Here is a 21,125-nt window from a genome sequence, read left to right as displayed (position 1 = left end):
ATGCATACCATTTCACAAATTCTTGTTAACCTTTGGAATAACTTTTTTTGTCCTCCAAACCTCCAGGTTATAGTTATGAGTGCGACTTTAGATGCTGGCAAGTTTCAGATCTATTTTGATAACTGTCCTCTTCTAACTATCCCGGGTCGCACCCATCCTGTAGAGATATTTTATACTCCAGAACCAGAAAGGGACTACCTTGAAGCTGCCATTCGAACAGTGATCCAAATTCACATGTGTGAAGAAGAGGAAGGAGATCTCTTACTTTTTCTTACTGGACAGGAGGTACTTTCTTCCTTTTTAATTCATTATTCCATACAGAAACTGTTTTAAGTGGCTTGTGTAGATTGAAATGTTTAGCTTCTTTTTCTAGTTTATCATTTGAATGACTTGAGGTTTTCTACTTGCCATATGTTTGTGGTCCTCCATCATTGCATGTTTCTGTAATATGCATATACTATGCAAGTCCTCTCTAAAATGAAAATTCTCATCTTACTCATACTTATAAAATAGAAACCTAGAGTATGAATCATAGGTTTATACTGATGTAAACTCAAAAGTTCTGGGTACCTAGTAGCATCCATGTTTTTACTGAAAATGTAGTTCTGTGTAATTCTGGATGTGTATTGTACGGCTTATCTGAAGAAAAACACTTTGGTTCTACTACTTAGCTATCAGTAGTAGTTTTAATACAAATGTTTGTGTTGTTTTTTATTAATAGCTTTGAGTATTAGGTTGTAGTCTTTCTGTATGACAAATATAGGGAGTTGTGTCTCAGAAATGGACTCAGTGCCTTGCAAAAGATGATTGTACAAAAGCACTTAAGCTAAACTACATCACAAAATGAGGATTTTTCTGGAAATCTTAAATCCTTTGCTTGAAATAAACTGTGGGGTTTTTTTAGTCCTAATCTGTTGCTTTGGAAGCTCTTTTGAGTGTCCCTGTTAGGCTGAGATGGAGAAGAGGTAAAAAAACCTGTTGGCACTGTGAAAGTTTACTTCACTGGGTCAACCTAAAATTAATACTTTTAGTAGGGGGAGAAATGCAGCTAACAAAAATGTTTTTCTGACTTACTCTTCTTGCAGTAACTCCTCTTGAAGAAATAATCTTCAAAGGATGTGGGACAATTCAGTGTCTTTAAGCATACGCAATCTTAACTATGCCAAGGGGGAAAAATGGTACAAATAGCTTGCGATGCTAAAAGTACACTGTTGCCTCTTTGATGAGTTTTAAAAGACGTTTGATTAAAGTGTCTTCTGGCAGGTTGTCTCCTCCCTTAGAAAACCAAAACAATGACTGTCCCTGTAAAGTAGATACTCTGGCCTTTACATTTGTCCTTCTTTGTTTGAAGTATTGCTGTGAATTAAAGTACAGGTAGGGAAAAACACTTCAACGATTGTGGCTTTGAAACCAGCCTGTTTGGTCTTAGTTAGAAGTTCTAGTTCAGACTAGCCTGGCAGGTGAATGTGAGAATTAGTGAAGCAACTGTTGGAAGTGGGTGAATGAACCCCTGGCAACAGGAAGGAACACTGCTGCCTGGCTGTTTGAGCAGATTTTGTTTTCTTACCAGGATGCTAAATCAAGCTGGTCTGTAACCTTCCATGAAGAACAAATACTTGCCCTTCTAATTATCAATTACAAATTATGTCCTTGCTACATCAGTTGCTATGTATTGCTCTAAGTCGTTATAACAGTTATGGGAGTTGGGGGGTGGGACAACTGCCTTCAGATGTTACCAACTCTGAGGACCACTTGTGTTTGGGCAAATGGCTCTAGACCCAGCTGGTCTAGTACTAGCCAGGGCTACAGAGGTACTCTGTGTTTTGGTGGTGTTTTTTTTTTCTTTTTTTGTATGAACAAGTTCTTTGATTTCCACTGGGTTAATTTATAGGACATAACATATTATAAACATTTTTAATAAAATGCACATCATATGTGTTCATATGTACAGATATAATTATGCATAAATGTATCTATGATATCCCTGTATTGCTTTACTAAATCACTTAAAACTTGCATTGGTAAGCCACTATCCTGTTTTTTTTTTTTTTGTCTAGACTTCTCATGTATCTGTGGATGATACTGTTTGGGGCACTGGAGTGGCTCTGCCTGTAGCTAGCCTGAATTTAGTTAGCATGAAATTGGAGTCTGGTTTAGTTTCTGCAGAGAAGCTTTGAAGTGCTATATCCATTTTGATTCATGATGTTTTAGTGCTTCTATTGAGGCTCATCTTTGAGTCTCATAATACAGTCTACATGTGTATTACTGTTGAATCTAAAGTGATAGGACCTACTGTAATCTCAAGAACTGGAAAGTGTGCTCTAGGTACTGCTACCACTATGTGGTTCGGGTTCAGTAGGCTTAGTAGCTTGAGTCTTGCCATTGATTTTTGTTGGGCAGAAATGCTTTGTAGTTCTGGATTCTGGAAAACAATATGAACAGGGTGCAGAATGATTTGATTTTCTTGTCAGAAAGATACATTTACAAAGCCAAATGAGATTACATAAAGGGACAGTGTTTTAGGTGGAACTGTGCATGTGTGAACTGTTTTGAGTTTGAGGCTTCAGATGAGTGATTGCAGTGGTCTAAGGTGGAGTGAGGGTCCTTACTGGCTACTGCCTTTACTTCCCACTGAACCTGAAGTAGTTTTATATGGACAGTAAGACGGCTAGAAGTTAAATAGTACAGATCAGTTAAGACAGAGTTGATAATGGAATCTGGTGATACTAGGGAAAATTCTGTAATGTCAAGACTAAAAATAAAAAGTTTAAATACATTTGAAAACCAAAGGAATCTTAATAGTATAAGCCTGTTACTGGATGGAGATCAAATTGTTGTTAATGGTGCAGAAATAAGTGTTCAATAAAAACTTTTTTCCTGAATCCTGAAAGGAGCAAAAGTGCATGATTATGTTGCATGAACTGCTTTTCAGTCCATTAGTAATGAAAGAGGATGTTTTAAAAACAACATTTATTAGGAATAAACATTTTGAAACAAGACTTCTCCCACAGTCCCTGTAGGGAGGAGAGCTCATCTGTTGATTTTAAAAACAAAAAACCATCCTGATTATCGGGGAGATTCCAGAATATGGAAATAATGTTCATGTTTTGTGCCAATATTCAAAAAAGGCATAACCTGAGATAACCTGGATAACTGTAAGCCAGGTTGCCTGACGTCAGTTACAGGCAAAATTGGAAACTGACAGGGGATTCTGTTCACAAGGAAAAAGTATAATTACATTTCAGTCAACATGTCTGTCAGACAGTAGGTTTTGTCAAACTTGTTCTCAGTCATTGAGATTACAAATTTGGTAGTCTAGTTGTATAGATACACATTTGTTAAACGTGACTTTAAATGTCTGAAGACTGGCTCACCTGCAGATCTCAGAGGTAGCTGGTTTATTGTCTACTGGAGCTCTGCTAAAACAGTATTAGATTTCACACTCCATTAAGATCAGTAATCTGAGAGTATGTGTAAAATCCTTACAGATGAAACTTGTGGGGGGGGAGGCAGAAATAATGACACAGAAACTGTATAGGTCTGTCTCACATATCTTAGCAACCTAGGCACTTATGAATGCAAAGTGTGTTCTCTGCCACCCCGGTACCCTTTTATCCATGAAGCCAAATGCATCATTATGTATTTAGGAGGAAGAATCCAGGCTGCATCTGGAGATTGTAAGTACAGATCAGCACTGTTGTTCTTCACTGTAGATAAATATACTAAAAAATGTTGTGGTGAAGTTCTGGTGTCAGTGTTCCAGAAAGGTTTAAAGGGATGTTGGTAAAACTGATGTTTGTATAGAAAAGAGTTACAAAACATTTTTGAGGTTTTGGTAGAATATTTCGTAAGTGAGGATTATTTTAAAGGCACGCTTTTTTCATTACAGTGAGGCTGGTTAAGGTCTGGAACTGTGAAAGAAAGTAGCAGAGACTTTCTTATGAGGTAATGGAAGTCAAAATTGACAACTTGTTTAGTCTCAGGGGTAGTGATTGGGTGAGGTTAAGGCAGTAGGTGTACTGGGCTGCAGTGAACACAACTTGTCGTTTAGCCTTGCGTAGAAAGTATTGAGAAGTTGGGGAGCTTAAACTGAAAGAGTAGTAGTATTGTGTTCAGGTGCTAAAGGGAGGAAGTTTTTTTTGCTCTTCGTTCATTTGAGATGATGTCAACATTAAATATCTCAAATAGATCAGGTGAAAAATTCTTAATATAGGAATCATACTGAGACAAGTTCAGTTTTGACTTGTTGACAGAGAGCAGTTCTCAGTTATGACTTTCTTTGTTTAGGTACATCATTTTGCAAAGTTTTCTTTCTCTGAATTTGTATTCAGAGCATCTCCTGAAATGGTGCAGCTCTTAGGGCTAGTTCTTTTTACTATTGTTTCCTCATTTTAGCTTGTAGCAGTTTGCTTTCATTCCTGGAGGAAGAAAGGGACATTAGTGAAGTTCCATGCAGCTTTATGGACAGAGACAAAATTTCTAGAAGGTTCATTTTATCAAAGCCAGATGTGGCTGGCAGTACCCCTGTCTATGATAAGAACTCAGAAGAGAAGGAGGGAAGTTAAGTGTCTGCCAAATATTTCTGGTTTGGGAAGTAGTACAAATTTATGCATTTAGGATTTTTTTCCCCCTATGTACTCATTTTACAAAAGGTAAAATTGCTTTATACTTTTTTGGCGTTAGTTTCCTTCAGGGTTTAACAACTATGTCTACTTATTTATCCAAGGTGAAGCTAAATCTAACTACATAGTGTAGCAGCTGATCTGTTGTAGATAAGACTGTCATCTCCTATTTGAAAGAGTTTAAAGTATGTTCTAACTAGAGCAATCTTGAAGTTTTGCTCACCTCATGAGATTCTTTGTAAGTGCTCCAAATACAGGGTCAACTGAAACAAGAGTTTCTGAAATAATGTTCCCAAGGACCATGTTTACAAAATCATTGAATTGTGTTTTGTATGCCAAGTGCTTGAATTGTTCCATTAAATTTGCTTAAAATGACATCACTAGTCACCATCTTTTTGTAGAAACAGTTTTTGAAAGATAGTGAGATACAGTTCAGATCTGAAGATCGAGTGAAGCCTGACCAGCAAGTTAAATGGATGTTTACATACCACAGTTTGGCCTGCGAGCCAGACTGAATGCCAGCACTTGAAGTACTTTGGTGGCTCAGGGTAACTTGCGGTCGATCGTTTGGTAACTGCTGTTTAGTATCAGTGCAATTTCAAGCCTCCATGGCAGCAGGGATGGGTCCTGCACATAAACAAAAGGGAGGGAAATTCGGGTTATTGGATTGTTAGCTTAGCCAGAGCATTTAACTCAGTAACTTAGGGCCACAAAGATGATCAAAGGCCTGGGAAGCCTGCCATATGAAGAAAGGCTGAGAGCGCTGGGTTTATTCAGACTTGAGAAAAGAAGGCTTAGGGGAGACCTTGTCACCCTGTTCTGGTATTTAAAGGGTGGCTACAAAGAGGATGGAGACTTCCTTTTTACAGAGAGTCACATGGAAAAGATGAGAAGTAATGGGTACGAGTTACTCCTGGGGAGATTCTGATTGGACACATGAGGAAAATTTTTCACAATGAGAACAATCAACCATTGGAATAGTCTCCCTAGGGAATTGGTGGATTCCCCAACATTGGATACTTTTAAGATTTGGCTGGGTGGACTGCTGGGCCATCTTGTCTAGACGGTGCTTTTGCCAAGAAGGGTTGGACCAGTTGATCCTTGAGATCCCTTCTAACCTGGTGTTCTGTGATTCTGTGAACTTCATTACTGCTTGTCTTCCTGGGTTTCTTTTTTAGGGTTTTTTGACTACCATTCAATGGAACTTCTTTATGTAAGAATCTTGACAGTATTTGTTCAGCACAAACTTGCTTCTTAAATATGTGATGCACTTAATATATGGAACTGCTCCTATAATTCTTTTCTGTTTCTATTCTTGCTAACAGTAACCTTTCAGTATGAGCACCTTACTTTTTACTGCAGAAATACTATCAGGGAAAGAAATGGAAGTGAATTTCTACTGAGCATTCAGTTTGAGTAGTGTAATAAAGACTTTATTTTCAACGGCAGATAAAGAAAAAAATGTGCTGTGCATGATAAGAAGCAAAATTAGTCTCTTCTGTGGTTAATTTTATACAGCTCCTTTTAGATGAACTGCTAATGATATGTTCAGATCCTTAGTTTTTGATGCAGACCTAGGGAATATTAAGTATTGGAGTAGTGAGATGATAAACTTAAGCAGTGGAGATGTGTTATTGGAGGCAGCTGGTGAGGTATTGGTTTTGTGGTTCATATATTTGAGTTTCTTTCTTTGCTCTGTATTCTGACACAGCTTGAGGAACCAGCATGTTTCTAAATTAAACTGGCACAGGCCATCTTTAAAAGTCATACCTAGAACACTTTCTGTGATAAGGCTTTCAAAAGTGAGAACTTTTAGAAAAAAAATGAGTATTACTAAATATTGCTTAGTAATACTAAATCCTGTTCATGTTTTCAGTCTTGTTAGTACTTACTAGTCGTAGAATCATAGAATGGTTTGGGTTGGAAGAGACCTTAAAAATCATCTAGTTCCAACCCCTCTGCCATGGGCAGGGACACCCTCCACTAGACCAGGTTGCTCACAGACAGCTCCAACCAGCCTGGCCTTGATGGCTTCAAAGAGAGGAGTGTGTGTTTGGTGGGATTTAAGTATTAGTCCTGTAAGTGGTACTCTTGAAGTTAAGCCATAGGAAAACTATCAGTGTCCCTCTTAATTTCAAATACTGAGAGCATTTCATCATATCTTCCCAGATAATTTCTGTCAGGTTAAAGAAATGAGCTTCTTCAGGAGACCTTCATTTTGTCCCCTTCATGTGCTGTCCTTTGAGCAATGTGAAAGGTTTTATATTTACTTTCTGCAATGAGAGATAAAAAGGAAACTTTAGCACTGCTATGGTGATGGGAAAAAAAAAGAGAGTTCTACAAATGAGGGGGGTATGAATTCAGCTCTATCCTCTGTGTCTTGTTGTAGCTCAAGTAGTTTTTCTGCATGTTCTGTGATGAGGGATGCAGGCAGTATGGGGCATGGAGAGATGGAAGACAAAGGGGCAGACTGTGAAAAGACAATCTTGAGCATTACAGAAACTAACCTGCAGGTAGTGCTTTCTGTGGTTAGTTTAACTGTTGCAAAGAAGTAAAAGGCTGTTGACCAGAGAGCAGCATTCAGTACTCATGGTACAAAGAGTAAATGCAGCCAGGTCTGTTTCCACAGTTACAGTCCAGCAATTTTCGTTGTGAAATATTGCCAGATGACATGGAATATGCTTATCTTGCTGAATGGTTAAAAGTGCTTTGGAGTACTTAATTTTGATCACAACCTGTACACTTCCTGTATGCCTGACAGACACCTATAGCTCTTCAGCTTTCTTTGGTGTAAGATGTGTAACCCTTTTTCAGAGTGTGTGCATATTTTGTGTACTGTTACTATGGTATTTAACGTGGTTTATGGGTGAGTGTGTGAGACTCAGGACGGCTGTTTTGGGTTTTGACTGCTTGTATGTGTAGTTATACATGCTTAGATGAAGTTTTCTCAGTATATTTTGCTGGAGCAAAAGTTCTGCTCTGTGTCAGCTCGAATCATTTAATATAACCACTTATTTCACTTCTTGTCATGGCAGATCAATACATTTAGAAGAAAAATAAAGCACTGTGCTTTTAATTTCTTGAGAGCTTGATATGAATAGTAAATGTTGCTGTCCCCCTCCAGAGGATGCTAAAATAAAATATACGCAGTAATCGTGGCGTTCTGAGAATTAAGGACTCCTTTTGTCAACAGGCTTCAAACTCTGTTTCCCTCTGGTCTGGTAGATCTTTGCATTTCTAGCTGCAAAGAAACACAGCTTCAGTGAGAAGAATAAAAGTTACTGCATCCAAAGGGGTTTTTTTAGGCACTAGTCATCAGCCTGCCTTTTCTTTGGAAAAGTGGGTTAAGATGGAGTAAAAAACCTGTCAGAATTGGGAGGCATAAGTAACCTACTTACTGTTATGTGAAAATATAGATGGCTGCACTACTGTTTCTAATAAATTGGAGGGAATATGTGCACCCTGTTATTGCTTTGGTTTCTAAATAAGACACTACTAAGCATTGGTTCCTATACAGGCTTAGATCTTGCTGAAATTTGTGGCATAATGGAAGTTCGTATTGAAATCCTGAAGCTTTTTAGTGTCTCAGAAGTGCTTTCTGATACTTAAGCTCCTCAATGAAATCTACCTAATTTGACAGGTATTCTAAATATTGCCTGTTGTCTACCAGTTGTTTGAAAACCAAGCAGCCTGCTCAGGATTGTGTGTAGAATCAGCATTAATCACACCAATTTCTTGGAAGGAATACTATTTAAATTAGCTGAAATTTGATTTAATAATAATCTTGATTAAATTATTTTCCTGGTTACTGCTTTTTTTTTTTCCTATTGTAAACTATCTTTATTTAGCTGTAGATACAAATACAAATGGTTGAGACTCTCACTTGGATGTTTAGATGACTTTTTCCTGGTTGAAAAATATTCACCCGCCCCATTACCTCCTCGAGCACTAGTATATCCATAAAAAGAAATATTTTCTCTTCACTGATTCTTGTCTGTTTTTGGAGCTTTTCCAAGGAGAATCACTTACGCTCTTGAGGGTGTGGAAGAATGTTGAGGACTCCATGTTAATATTCAAAGTGTACTACTATGGAGTTCTTAACTGATACTTGATTCTAGTTTCCTTAGTGTTGCAACTGAACTATAGATATTGCATGTGTATTGTTAATTAACTTTGATTGGATCAAGCAAGAAGTTTTTGGAAACTTAAAAGTATGTAATGGACTGGAACAATTCTGATGACTAGATGTGAAGTATGGATATGTTGAGTGTATGTGACACTTGCAGCTTGAGATAAATGAGTATTTTAGCTAGCATGTAACCTTTCTCTTTTTTGTGATCTGTTTGCTATTTACCTTCTGGTAGTCAGCTCTTTTTAGAATGAGCACACCGATGGACAATTTAATTCACTACAATGTTACTGAGAACTTCTCTCAAATAATACACTCCTAAGAAGGCTTCAGTTTTGTGAGGAACTAAGATCAAGTTCAATCTAAGTTCATCACATTGCCCAAGCCTCACACTTTTTGCATATTAGGCCTACTTCTTTGATTAATTCTGAAGCAGATCTTTGTGCTGATATGCTGTGCATTCATGGGTCTCACTGTGGCTCCCTTGATCCTGTGTCTGTTCCTGCTTCCAGTACCCTAGTATCTGCTATCTCAGGTAGTCAGTGTGATAGTCAGGGCTCTGAGAAGTTTTCCAGGTATAATCTGAATGCAAGGCAAGTTTGCTCTGCCTTTCCTCTCTTCCCTCCAAGAAGAAAAACCTCCTCTTACATGTGGGTTGATGGAATAATCCCTCTTCAAGGGGTTTTGTAATGGATTCGAAGTAGATGGTGTGCAAATATTTAAATGTGTTTGTGTTTTGGTTTGTGTGTTTTGGTTTGTTTCTTGTTTTTTTTTTAAAAGAAGCCTTTCATACTTGAGGAAGTCAGGACTATTGAATTAGACTTGCTCAATCTTCAGAGGATTAAAGTTAGGATTGTGCCTACAACTTCATCTCTCATATCTCCAGGCTTAGGTTCATTTGTATCACATTAATACATTTTTAACACTTAAATAAATCCTGAATACTTTCAAACTGTTCTTGCTGCACATATTCCTTCTAGATTGTGTACTCTGGGATACTAGTTATGGTTGTCTGTTGGAATTGGAGGGTGGTTATGGATGCAGTTGAAGTAGAGATACCATTTTCTGCCAGTGTGGTAAATAAAAGGAAACTGCCTTTTTTTCTCTCTTTAACAAAAAAAAATCAGTACTAAAGAACAGACTTTTACTCTCTTTAGATGAGCAGCAGAGGCTCTTGGTGACTTGCATCCTTCTTTAAGCAGTTTATGATGAGAGGTCTGTAGTTACCTCTGTAAATCTGCAGAGAGTAATGGTTATATATGCACTTGTCATCTCTGTGTGGAAGTATTTTAATGAGTCCTGATTAGGGATACTTTGAAAATACATTGGGAAACTCTAGGGAGAAACAACACTTATCTTTTCTGAAAGATGATAGGTGACTCCGAACACACGTGGCCTGAAGAGTAGTGCTTTCATTTATCACTGCTTACTTGTATTTTACTATCTCTTAAGTATAAAACTGTCCTGGAGTCTTTAGTCATTACTGTTGAAGATTAAGCATCCTGTCCAGAATCTGAGCTTTCCCAGTTACACAGTGTAATCTTCTCAAATTCCATGAAACAGTGTAGTGACCTTCAGATCAGGAACTAAGGTCTGTGCTGTATTTTTGTTCTAGCATTTGGCTTGTGGTTTTTTTCTTTTTTAAGATCCAGTTTAATTTTGCATTAAATATTTAACTAGCCCAATATTTAACGAGCCCAAGTATCAGCTTGTTGAGACTTTGAATGGGTGCAAATTTGAGAGGGAGTGTCACTGCCTAGTTAGTCAACTATTTATTTTTAACGTGTTGTCTTTTTTACATAAGGACTGTTCTTAAAGTATTAAATTACTGAGCTAGTGTGTATGATCTGTCAATTAAGTTGTGTTTTTCCTTTTCACTGGGAGGGTATTACTGAACTTAAAGGGGTTTATCAACAGAACACAAGGTATTGACATCTGTGTAAAAAATTTAATTATCTGTTAATAAACCAGTAGGGGGCATTCCAGCTCAGTTTCTTGTATGCCCCTTACATTTTATGAAGGGTGTGTTGGATTTGTTGGCAAAGTGTGTGTCTGTTTAAAAGGTTTTTTTGTAAATATCTGTAGTTAATACAAATTGGCAGGATAATGCCAGAAAACATTAGGCTTACTATTAAAAGACTCTTTGGCATCAAAGAGGAAGAGCCTTCATTTTGCCATGCAAATACAGAACAATCAAGATCAATACAGAACGTGGGTATTGTATTGTCTGTGCTTCTTTAAACCATACTCGATACAATTGTGCCAAAAACTTACAAGTCTCTTTAAGAACAAATGAAAAAGATGCAGATTTGTTCCAGAACCTATACGAATTTATGGCTTCTAAAAAGGAGGCTGCTTTTGCTTTTATGATAACAGTTTAAAGCAGTTATTTTACAGAGCCTTTAGATTAAACTGTGCTATATATTCACTTGAGGGTCTTAAGCATACTTTAGCTTCAGGCTGGTGAAGTATTTGTGATAAGGGAGGTCTGACCTCTTTTCTCAGAGTATGTTGTAGCCATATTTTGCTTTGGCCTACCGTTGCTTGTAGTCATGATGACTTCATTCTCCCAGCAGTGGTTCAGCTGGTATACCAATAGTTGGTAAGCGTGCATCTTAGTTATACCAGTGGAGGCTCTGTTATAATTTTTAAGTTTAAGTTAATGAATTGTGTTATTCATTGACCTAAATTTCTGTGCACTTTAATTTTCATTAAATCTTGTCATAATTATAGGTCACCTAGCTGACTTAAATGTGGTTGTTTTAAAATGAATTATAAATGATTGGGCTGTGGTGAACTTTTTTGTATGGTAAACTAGTCAGAAAATAGGTTAGCAAATACTGTAGAAAATACTAAGGTAGAAAAGGCATGAAAAAACTTTCTCATCTTGAGAGTATTTCACTGGCTTAAGCTTAAATGGGGTTTCAGTTAATTTTAATTTAAAATCTGAAACACTGGATTGAGAGGTTTGGTTTTGAGCATCCATGTTTATACTGTAAAGGTGTTTGTTCTCATTAGGTACAATGAAGCAAATCTTCCATATAATTGCATTAGTGATACGTGACATTAAAGCTTAATTGGCTTATTTTAAATATCTTGCACATCAATTTCTTTTAGATTGTGAAAATTGAAAAGGTCATGAGTGCAGTTTAATATTCCAGGGTGAGAGATTTCAATTTTAGTACAATTTGTAGAGAATTAATTAGGAAACATCACTAAAAGAAAAAGGATGTTGAATGCAAATTAGGCTGTTCATTAGAGTATAGAAGCTGAAGCATCTTGAAGTATTGTGGAAATTCGATTGCAAATCCAGCAAGGATTGATTTTTTTAAATTATTTTTATTTTTTAAAGTAGAAGTTCTTGTAATTGTTCTTCAGGGCATAGACTTAATAGACAATTATATTTTGTCATAAGATACTCTAAAATAAAATGTGCTGCCTTTACCACAGACTCCTCTTTTAACTAATGTTTTTGTTTTGTAGGAGATTGATGAAGCCTGCAAAAGGATAAAACGTGAAATTGATGATTTAGGCCCTGAAGTTGGTGACATCAAAATCATTCCATTGTATTCCACCCTTCCTCCGCAGCAACAGCAAAGGATTTTTGAACCTCCCCCACCAAAAAAACAAAATGGAGCAATAGGAAGAAAGGTAAATAGTATGCTGTTGTAGTATGCTGTTTGGTAACTAGTGGTTCGCAGTTGCGTGGGCAATTAAATATGAGCTTCAGCTGTTTTAAGTGTATTCAGACAGCTGCAAGTAAAAGGTTTTTTGATGAAGCCTTAATCCAATATTTTTCACATTAAAATTTTTAGGCGACTCAGAGTTTGTTTCTCAGTGCAATTCATAGAATCCTAGAATGGTTTGGGTTGGAAGGGACCTTAAAGCTCATCTAGTTCCAACCCCCCGGCTGCGGGCAGGGGCACCCTCCACTAGACCACGTTGCCCAAAGCCCCATCCAACCTGGCCTTCAACACTTCCAGGGAGGGGGCATCCACAGCTTCTCTGGGCAACCTGTTCCAGTGCCTCACCACCCTCACAGTAAAGAATTTCTTTCTAACATCTAATCTAAATCGACCCTCCTTCACGATAAGGCCATTCCCCCTTGTCCTGTCACTACATGCCCTTGTAAACAGTCCCTCTCCAGCTTTCTTGTAGGCCCCTTCAGGTACTGGAAGGCCGCTATAAGGTCTCCCCAGAGCCTTCTCTTTTCCAGGCTGAACAACTCCAACTCTCTCAGCCTGTCCTCATAGGAGAGGTGCTCCAGCCCTCTGATCAGCTTTGTGGCCCTCCTCTGGACTCGCTCCAACAGCTCCATGTCTCTCCTGTAGTGGGGCCCCCAGAGCTGGATGCAGTACTCCAGGTGGGGTCTCACAAGAGTGGAGTAGAGGGGCAGGATCACCTCCCTCGACCTGCTGGTCACGCCTCTTTTGATGCAGCCCAGGACACGGTTGGATTTTTGGGCTGCAAGCGCACACTGCCAGCTCATGTTGAGCTTCTCATCAATCAATACCCCCAAGTCCTTCTTCTCAGGGCTGCTTTCAATCCATTCCCCACCCAGCCTGTAGCTGTGCTTGGGATTGCTCCGACCCATGTGCAGGACCTTGCACTTGGCCTTGTTGAACTTCATGCGGTTCGCACGGGCCCACCTCTCCAGCCTGTCAAGGTCCCTCTGGATGGCAAAATTCAAAATTCTGGCTTCCAGTAACAATTTGATTTGACTGAATGGGAGTGGCATTCATAAGTTTCTTAGGAGAAATACAGTAAGATTAAATACTGAATATGACAATCACATGATTTACATAGAGGGATGGGATTTTTTTCCAAAAGTAATTATTCTGAGGCATGCTCTTTTTGTAAACAAAATGGACTATGTTTTCAAAGTACGTTATCAGACAGGTTTTGTCTGTTTGTCAAGGTTTATGAGAATGTGCAAGTTGAAACAAGTACATTGAAGTTAGAGGTTCCATGTTTTCTGTAGTAGTAAGCAAGACTTTGAGCTTCTTTCATTGGGCAAAAGGGATTGAGAAGCCAAAAAAGTTGAAATTACACTGGTGAATATTCTTCATAAAATAAATAGTTCAATTCCTGAATGCTCACATAAACCACATTAAAAATGATGTGGTTATTTCTCTAAAAATGAACGTTTGGAAGGAGTCTTAATAGAGCTTCCCCAAGTTAAACTAATACCATATCAAACTGTAGCAATCGCAAAGTTAAGATTTTGAAGGTCAAAGCTGAATCATGCGATTTGCTCTAGGCAGGGTTTGTTCCTTGATTATTTGCTTTTTTGTGCAGTACAATGCATGTGGAATACTAGTGACAACTTTCTAGTGTGCTGGAAGAATAAATCACTTAATAAATTTAGTGAAATTACCCTCTTTCCTATTGAAGTTGATTGCAGAAAGCATTCAATATGAAATCATGAAACTAATGCTGCAACAAGATTGTGTTAGCAAATGACTTAAATGAAGTTGCTTTTCAGTGATGATCATGTGATAGCTGTGTATTTCATTACATTTTCATTCATGTTTAAAATTGCACTACAAAATAGGCAGTTTCTGGTTTTCTTGGTAAGAGGATAACAGATGCAGTGTGTAGCTTTCATTGTGTTGAACTGATGAAGCCAGTACCTGTGTCTAAGAGGAAGACACTCTGTGTAGCAACTATTTTACTACACAAAAAAAATGCCATACTGGAAAGATACCAACTGTAGGCAAAAGCAGGCACAAAATATGTGAACAACAGATTTGGACCTATAAAGCCATTATGTTTAAATAAAAAAGCCACTCTTCCTCTTTGCTTGCTTTGACTGAAATGTTCTGGCTTCCGTGTTTTGGTTTTTATTTGCATAGCAAATCTGGCAATGAGTGAAAGTGTGTCTGTGCGTGTTGTAAATTTGTTTAAATGTTGTTTTAGTTTCAGTTAGTCTTAGTGATCAAGATATGTAAAGTAGGACCATAGGTTGCTGTGCCTCCACTCTCTTACAAAATGTCTGCTTTCCCACAGTCTCCTGTGGGAATTGAACCTAGTTTTAGAACTGCTGAGGAGAGAGAGCTAGCAGGAGGTCTGAATCATTTCAAAGGCTCTAATGGTCATAAAAACGAAGTGAAGTGCTTGCAGTATCTGGATAAGTATCTCTTGAGCTCTGACTTTGTGAAAGTAAGATACTGGAAGGTGTGTGGCATCTTGCAGTAGTAGTGATGGTAACAGCTAGTAATGACATAGCTTGATAACTTAGCACTTTTTTTTGTCCTCTTGGATGTGCTAGACAAGATCAGCTATTATTGTCAGAAAGCTTAAGATTAAACAAATGCTTTTACTAGTTACAGCTAATCAGAGTATTTATAATCTGGAGGAAGATGAAGATGGTTTAACAAGGAGCCTTTTTATTTCCCTTTCCTTCCTACCTTATCCTTTTCCAAACTGTTCTGTTTTTTGTTTCAGGAGTCTTAAGCATTGCTAGTTAATACATATGCAATATAGAGATATTTTTATACAGATATATGTAGATTTTAATATTCCAAGTAACTTGTTTAATCTCAAACTCTTTGGTGTACCAAACTGTTAATGTTACATTTAAAAACATGTTAACATAAACATTTCAGCAAACTGCAAAACTGCAGCTAAAGCTCATAAGGTACAAGTGTATTGTTTTACATAGTTCAGTGCTAATTTTATTTGTTTCCAGGGTACTTTGTACTTTGATTTAGACTTGAAAGATGTGGTGTAACTTCCTCAAGTTTTTCTCTAAAATGTCTTGTGTTTTTACATTCATTAATTATGGTTTTTAAGCAATGTGACATTAACAAATGAGATCTGTACATAGAACAGAATCCACTGGGTAAATAACTTCTTTTTTCCTTCTGCCTTTTGAAACTTCTGTATGGTTCAAGTACAAGTTAAGTAAATTCAAGTACAAGTTAAATTGATGGACCTTTGTGGACTAAGCATACTACCAGTATTGAGTTATTGGTATTGAAGTGTCCTTACAGAAATTGGTGATTAAAAGCAGGACCAAAACCTTTTGAACACTGCTCTGTAGTTGGTATTTCAAGATTCTGTGTATAGATGCTTCATATGCTAGTAGATCTGGAAAAAAGCTGAGACTGTTTTGATAAGAAACACTGTAACAGCAAGCTGAATGTGGATTGACTAGCCTTTTAACATGGGAGTGCTAGTTTAATTTGCATATTTAATGACTTGCAATTTTTAAATGAAAATCTATTGTGCTTTTGTGTCAGCACTTAATTGCATTGATGTTTTTGGCTTTTATCTCTGATTAATCTGTACAGGTTACCTGTGAATGAAAGGTGTACAGGATTTTTTTTTTTTTATTTAAGGAGTTCTAAGTAGTACATTGTTTCAGGGTGGAAGATGGTAATTCCAGATTAATCTGAAATTTTTTTGCACCAAAATACTGCTTTCAATATATAGTAGTATTTGGTCAAGCTTAGACCTTAAGTCTACTTAAGAAGAGACAAGCTGAGAGTAGTAAGTAGCTGACTGGCAAAGTGATCAGCCAGGAGGAAGAGATATGGGCGGGATTATCAATCTAGTCCAGCCACTTGCTTCATTGTAATTCTCAGCAAATTGTTAAGAGTGTCTCAAATTCTAATTGCTAAACTGAAAACAGTGATGACAGAATGATCTGAAATTAGGAAGTGAAAGGTAAGTAGTTTTGATGAAGTGCTGAACACATTTTGGGTCTTTTCTGAGGTAGTTGATTAAATTTGCTAATAATGTAATTTCACGTGGTCACTATTGGGATGAGAGCTAATGGTATCTATAGACTGACGCTGCATCTCTGGATATAAAATTTAAGTGATGGAGAATCAAGCCTCTGAACTTTGCTTTAATTTTTGCACAAGACTTACCATTCAGAAAGCTTTATAGAAATTTAAGAATGTTACCTTCAGAATATGTAAAGATATTTGAATAGCTGGTAATTTAAGAAGACAAAGTTGAAATTAAATACATATTATTCAGGATTTTAGCTGGAATGTTTTGATAACTGCTTTATTCCAAACAAAGTAAAAGAACATACTGTGCTGGTACAGTTATATAACCTTTGATTTAATATTATTTAACCAGTTTGCCCTGTTTAGGCATTAAAAAAAAAATTAAAAAAAGCTGGAATTAACAGATGATGTTAAAGGGATCCAATGTAACTTGTCACTTTGTACCAGATGTGAGTAAAATTTTGAGTAGCAGTTTTGTAAGTAAAATATTTGCTCTTCTGTTTCTTTTTCTCAAAACTAACATTTGTTATATTGTTAATAGAGACATAAGGAAGCAGAAACAGTGGACAAAAATTGTTCTGATTTCAATAGAAGTTCATCTGGTTGATTTCAGATTGTCCTGTAAAAGTGTTGGAGCACAGCTCTGGTAGTTACTGATGAAGGAAAGTTTGCTGAAAACTCTTGGTGCAGAGACAAAATCAGAGCTCTTCATCTTCAGGACAAAGTAGTTACATTTACTATTCTGTTTTTCAACAGGTTGTTGTGTCCACTAATATTGCTGAGACATCACTAACAATAGATGGTGTTGTGTTTGTGATTGATCCTGGCTTTGCAAAACAGAAGGTAAGTACTACTTTGTTTTCTCTTTATAGCAGGAAAGATACTGGAATCTGGTTAGCTAGGGTAACTCTTCCCTTTGTAAACACTGATAGATCTTTTCCCAGTTGAAATCTTAACCTTGGTTGTTTTGATTTTGTTTTGTTTTTAACTTATGGTAGGTTTGTTCTTAGTCTGTAAACTTCAGCTATCTAGAGCAGTCCAAAACAGTGCAGAAGAATTTTATTTTCAAAAAATTGAAACGTGAGGATTTTGAGAGTTAGGCCTGGAATATGGATTTCCTAGGTACTTTAGGAAGGATGGTTTTGTACTGCGTGTGTGTACTTGACAATGCTCAAGTAAAACCAAGAAATCATATGAAAGTGTATAAAAATGGTACTAGAAGCCACCTCTTCTTCTAAATCATGTTAGCATAGAAAGCTCCAGCACTAAAACGAGAAGAGAGAAATGATACCTAGGGTAATACTGTTGTAGCCCTGAAGATTGTCGTGAAGCTTGTATTGTGCTTTTTGGAACATCATGGGATGTTCAGAGGAACTGAAGTAGCTTGCCTACAATCAACCCAATAACTAAAGAAAGTATACAATACAAATCTCTTAATCTTCATTTATTTTTTTCACTAGCTATAACTGTCTTTATAACTTGGTTTCTTAGACTTTTTCTTTAATACTCACACATTGTCAGCCTTTCAAACTTTTGCAAAATGAGAGATGCAGCAGACTGAGTACAGTCAATGCATCTTCATACATAAATTTCAATCACCATTTAGGCTGAGGTTTTTTTACAAATAGTTCTTACACTGGAAGAATACCTTCTGTAATAAGAAATAAAGTTATTGTGCATGTTTTATTCCTATTCACCCCAGGAAGGTGTTAAAACATGGACCAAAGAACATCTTCAACTGAAACTATCTGACTACTGCTTTTATTTTTACAGTATATTATTTTCCTTGATCCATATTAAGTTGGCACGGCTGCTGTTTGTGTGACTGTAATGGGAATTTTATAGTAAATTCCAGCATGTATTTTGTACTGTGACAGTCTGCACATACCCTTGAAATACAGTCTTGCTTTCTTGTTGGTCTGATTTTTACAGTTGCGTTCAAGCTTAATGTTAGATTTTTCTGACCTCTAGAACGTGATTATTCAACCTTATAATTGTATCAAGACAACTTCTTAAATGGAATTATTTGAGCATCAAGAGTGTGTTTAGCACTCTGTAGAACAACTTGGACACATTCCTTCTGCCACGAAAATCTTATCTAATAATACACACATTTAAGGAGGACAGGGAGCCTGGCAGGAGTTGTTGTTAACAAATGAATAAAAAGTAAATGCTGTTCTCTAGGCAGTTGTATTTGAAGCTTTCTGTCAGATTCAATCAAAGGCTTGTGTAGCCAATTTCTTTGTCTCCTTTCAGATACATACAACTTGTGATTTCCTAGTCAGAAGCTGTGTTTGAAAATAAGTTTAAAGCAGTCTTTTTACGCTTTTTTTTTTTTAGATAACTGTCATATGCATGAGTGGTGTTCATTCTTTTGCTTCTTTCCTGCTCTAATTCCACTTTCAAATAGGTATACAATCCTCGCATCAGAGTGGAGTCTCTCTTGGTTACTGCGATTAGTAAAGCTTCTGCTCAGCAGCGAGCTGGCCGTGCTGGTCGTACTAGACCAGGCAAGTGCTTCAGGCTTTATACAGAGAAGGCTTACAAAACTGAAATGCAGGTAAGATTACTTTTTCTAGATTGCGTGTATAAGAACATCTGATACAGACAGTTGAGTGCCAGGCACCAAACAAAATCAGAATTTGAATGCTTGTGTAGTTTAAAGTGTTTAGAAGAACAAGTGTTCTGAATTTTCTTTTTTCCCTCCTCCCTAGGACAACACATACCCTGAAATATTGAGGTCTAACTTAGGATCTGTAGTATTGCAGCTCAAGAAGCTTGGTATAGATGATTTGGTGCACTTTGATTTTATGGATCCTCCAGGTATGTGTTTCTATTTTAACTTGTCTAGTTGTGTTATGTTTTGACTTCTGAAATCTTTATTTTGGTGAAAATTTTATATAAAACCAACATTGGATAAATTTTTATGGTTTTTTCATTGTTTTTATTGTAATCTGTAAGGAATGTCTTTTGTTTATCCTGAAATTTAGTGCTCTGTGTCTTATCAAAGCAAGCTTTTTATGTTTCTATCTGCATAACAGCTTTCAATGGAATCAAGGAATCTACTGAATGCCTCTTACCTGCAGAGGATAAGACAAAATTATAGGCATTAGAAAATCTATTACTTGATGAGGTTTTTTACATATCACCTTGATTGCACATTCTAATTGTGCATCAGTTCACAACTGTATGTAAATAAAATTGGCTAGCGTTTTTAAAGCTGAGTATGTGTCTTTGGCTCAAATGATAAAGTTAATGTGCGTCTCCCTTCTAATAGTGTTGAATGTTCATATATACTTTAAAAATAACTGTTATGTTGCTAATTAAAAACTTAGATCAGCCATATATAAATACATCAAAGTTGGTTGTTTCTCTCCCCCTAAAATAAAAATATTTCTAATATGCAAGCTTTTAAATAGCTCTACAGAACAATTGTATTTTGTGCTGTGCAGCGTATATGATAGCTTAGCAGGAAGGTTTGTGGATTTCCTTCTGTTTTTCTTTGTGGGTTTAATACACACTCACTAGGAGGAATGAATGACTAAAAGAATATTCTTATAGGCTCAGATTTGTGAAAGGCTATAGATATCTAAAGTTGATATGGCTGAGATTTTTAGGACTGTATCAATCTATTTTGTATGGAACAAGGGAAGACGCATCAGTGCATTGGGGGAAAGTGATATTACTGTGATACCGATTTCACAATGCCACTGCTGTCTGAATTTTGAAAAGCAGTAATCTTCAAATATTCAAAGCTTTTGATCCAGTTAAGAGCTTTTCTAAATAAGTGATTTCTCCCCCTTCCCCCCCCCTCCCCGAACTAATTCCTGTCTGGATGTATGTAACTGAATTTGATAACAATTTTGTGTTTGGAAGCCAGTTGAATGGAGAACGAAAAATAAGATGGCTTATAATAGTCTGTGCTTCCTCATTTTTTGCTTATTCAGAGAAGTTTGATTAATGTGCCTACCTAAATTTTTTTTTTTAGCTCCTGAAACTCTGATGAGAGCCTTAGAGCTTTTGAATTATCTGGCTGCTTTAAATGATGATGGAGACTTGACTGAATTGGGATCCATGATGGCTGAATTTCCATTGGACCCACAACTAGCTAAAATGGTTATTGCAAGTTGTGACTACAACTGTTCTAATGAGGTCCTATCTATTACTGCCATGTTGTCAGGTAATAGCAGGGAAAGAGATGCTAAACAAAATGCAGATCTTCGGTTTGGGGAAAATTTGAGTTTTCCACATCAAAGCCATAAACAATATAAATATATTTCTAATCATTAGAATCGTTTTTTAAAGCTTCATATAGGGGTTTAATCTGTTATGGGGTTGAAGGTAATGAATAGTAATGTTAAGAAATTAACATGCATAAAATAGTCAAACAGTTTGCTCCTGACTTTGGTTAGAAGTGTATATATTTGAGTTGATGGGGGGGGGGGGTGGGAAATGAGGCTAGTGGAACAGAAATTTCTTTTTAGGCTCATATTCAGGACCAGAAATGTCAGCTCAACCACCCTGTTCTTTAAGGCAGTGAAATCTGTTTTGTATTGTGCATTTTTCTGCACTTTTGATAAATCCCAGTATTTCCAAAAGGATTACAGTGTAATTTATATTAAATCATAAGCT

At 36.9% G+C, this 21,125-nt stretch overlaps 1 protein-coding gene across 1 annotated transcript in view; it reads left to right on the top strand.

Annotated features, from left to right (window-relative positions):
* The window catches only part of DHX15 (DEAH-box helicase 15), a 48,546-nt gene that overhangs the window by 12,738 nt on the left and 14,683 nt on the right, over positions 1–21,125 (top strand). The window contains exons 5-10 of the mRNA XM_054823241.1: positions 67–285; positions 12,235–12,402; positions 17,250–17,336; positions 18,904–19,053; positions 19,208–19,316; positions 20,482–20,673. Coding sequence (XP_054679216.1) covers positions 67–285; positions 12,235–12,402; positions 17,250–17,336; positions 18,904–19,053; positions 19,208–19,316; positions 20,482–20,673 — 925 coding nt within the window. The remainder of the gene's footprint in view (positions 1–66; positions 286–12,234; positions 12,403–17,249; positions 17,337–18,903; positions 19,054–19,207; positions 19,317–20,481; positions 20,674–21,125) is intronic.

This window comes from Grus americana, chromosome 4 (assembly GCF_028858705.1).
Source record: "Grus americana isolate bGruAme1 chromosome 4, bGruAme1.mat, whole genome shotgun sequence".
Taxonomy (NCBI): Eukaryota; Metazoa; Chordata; class Aves; order Gruiformes; family Gruidae; genus Grus; species Grus americana.
The sequence above is the reverse complement of the archived record's forward strand: the minus strand, read 5'-3'. Positions and strand labels throughout refer to the sequence as shown.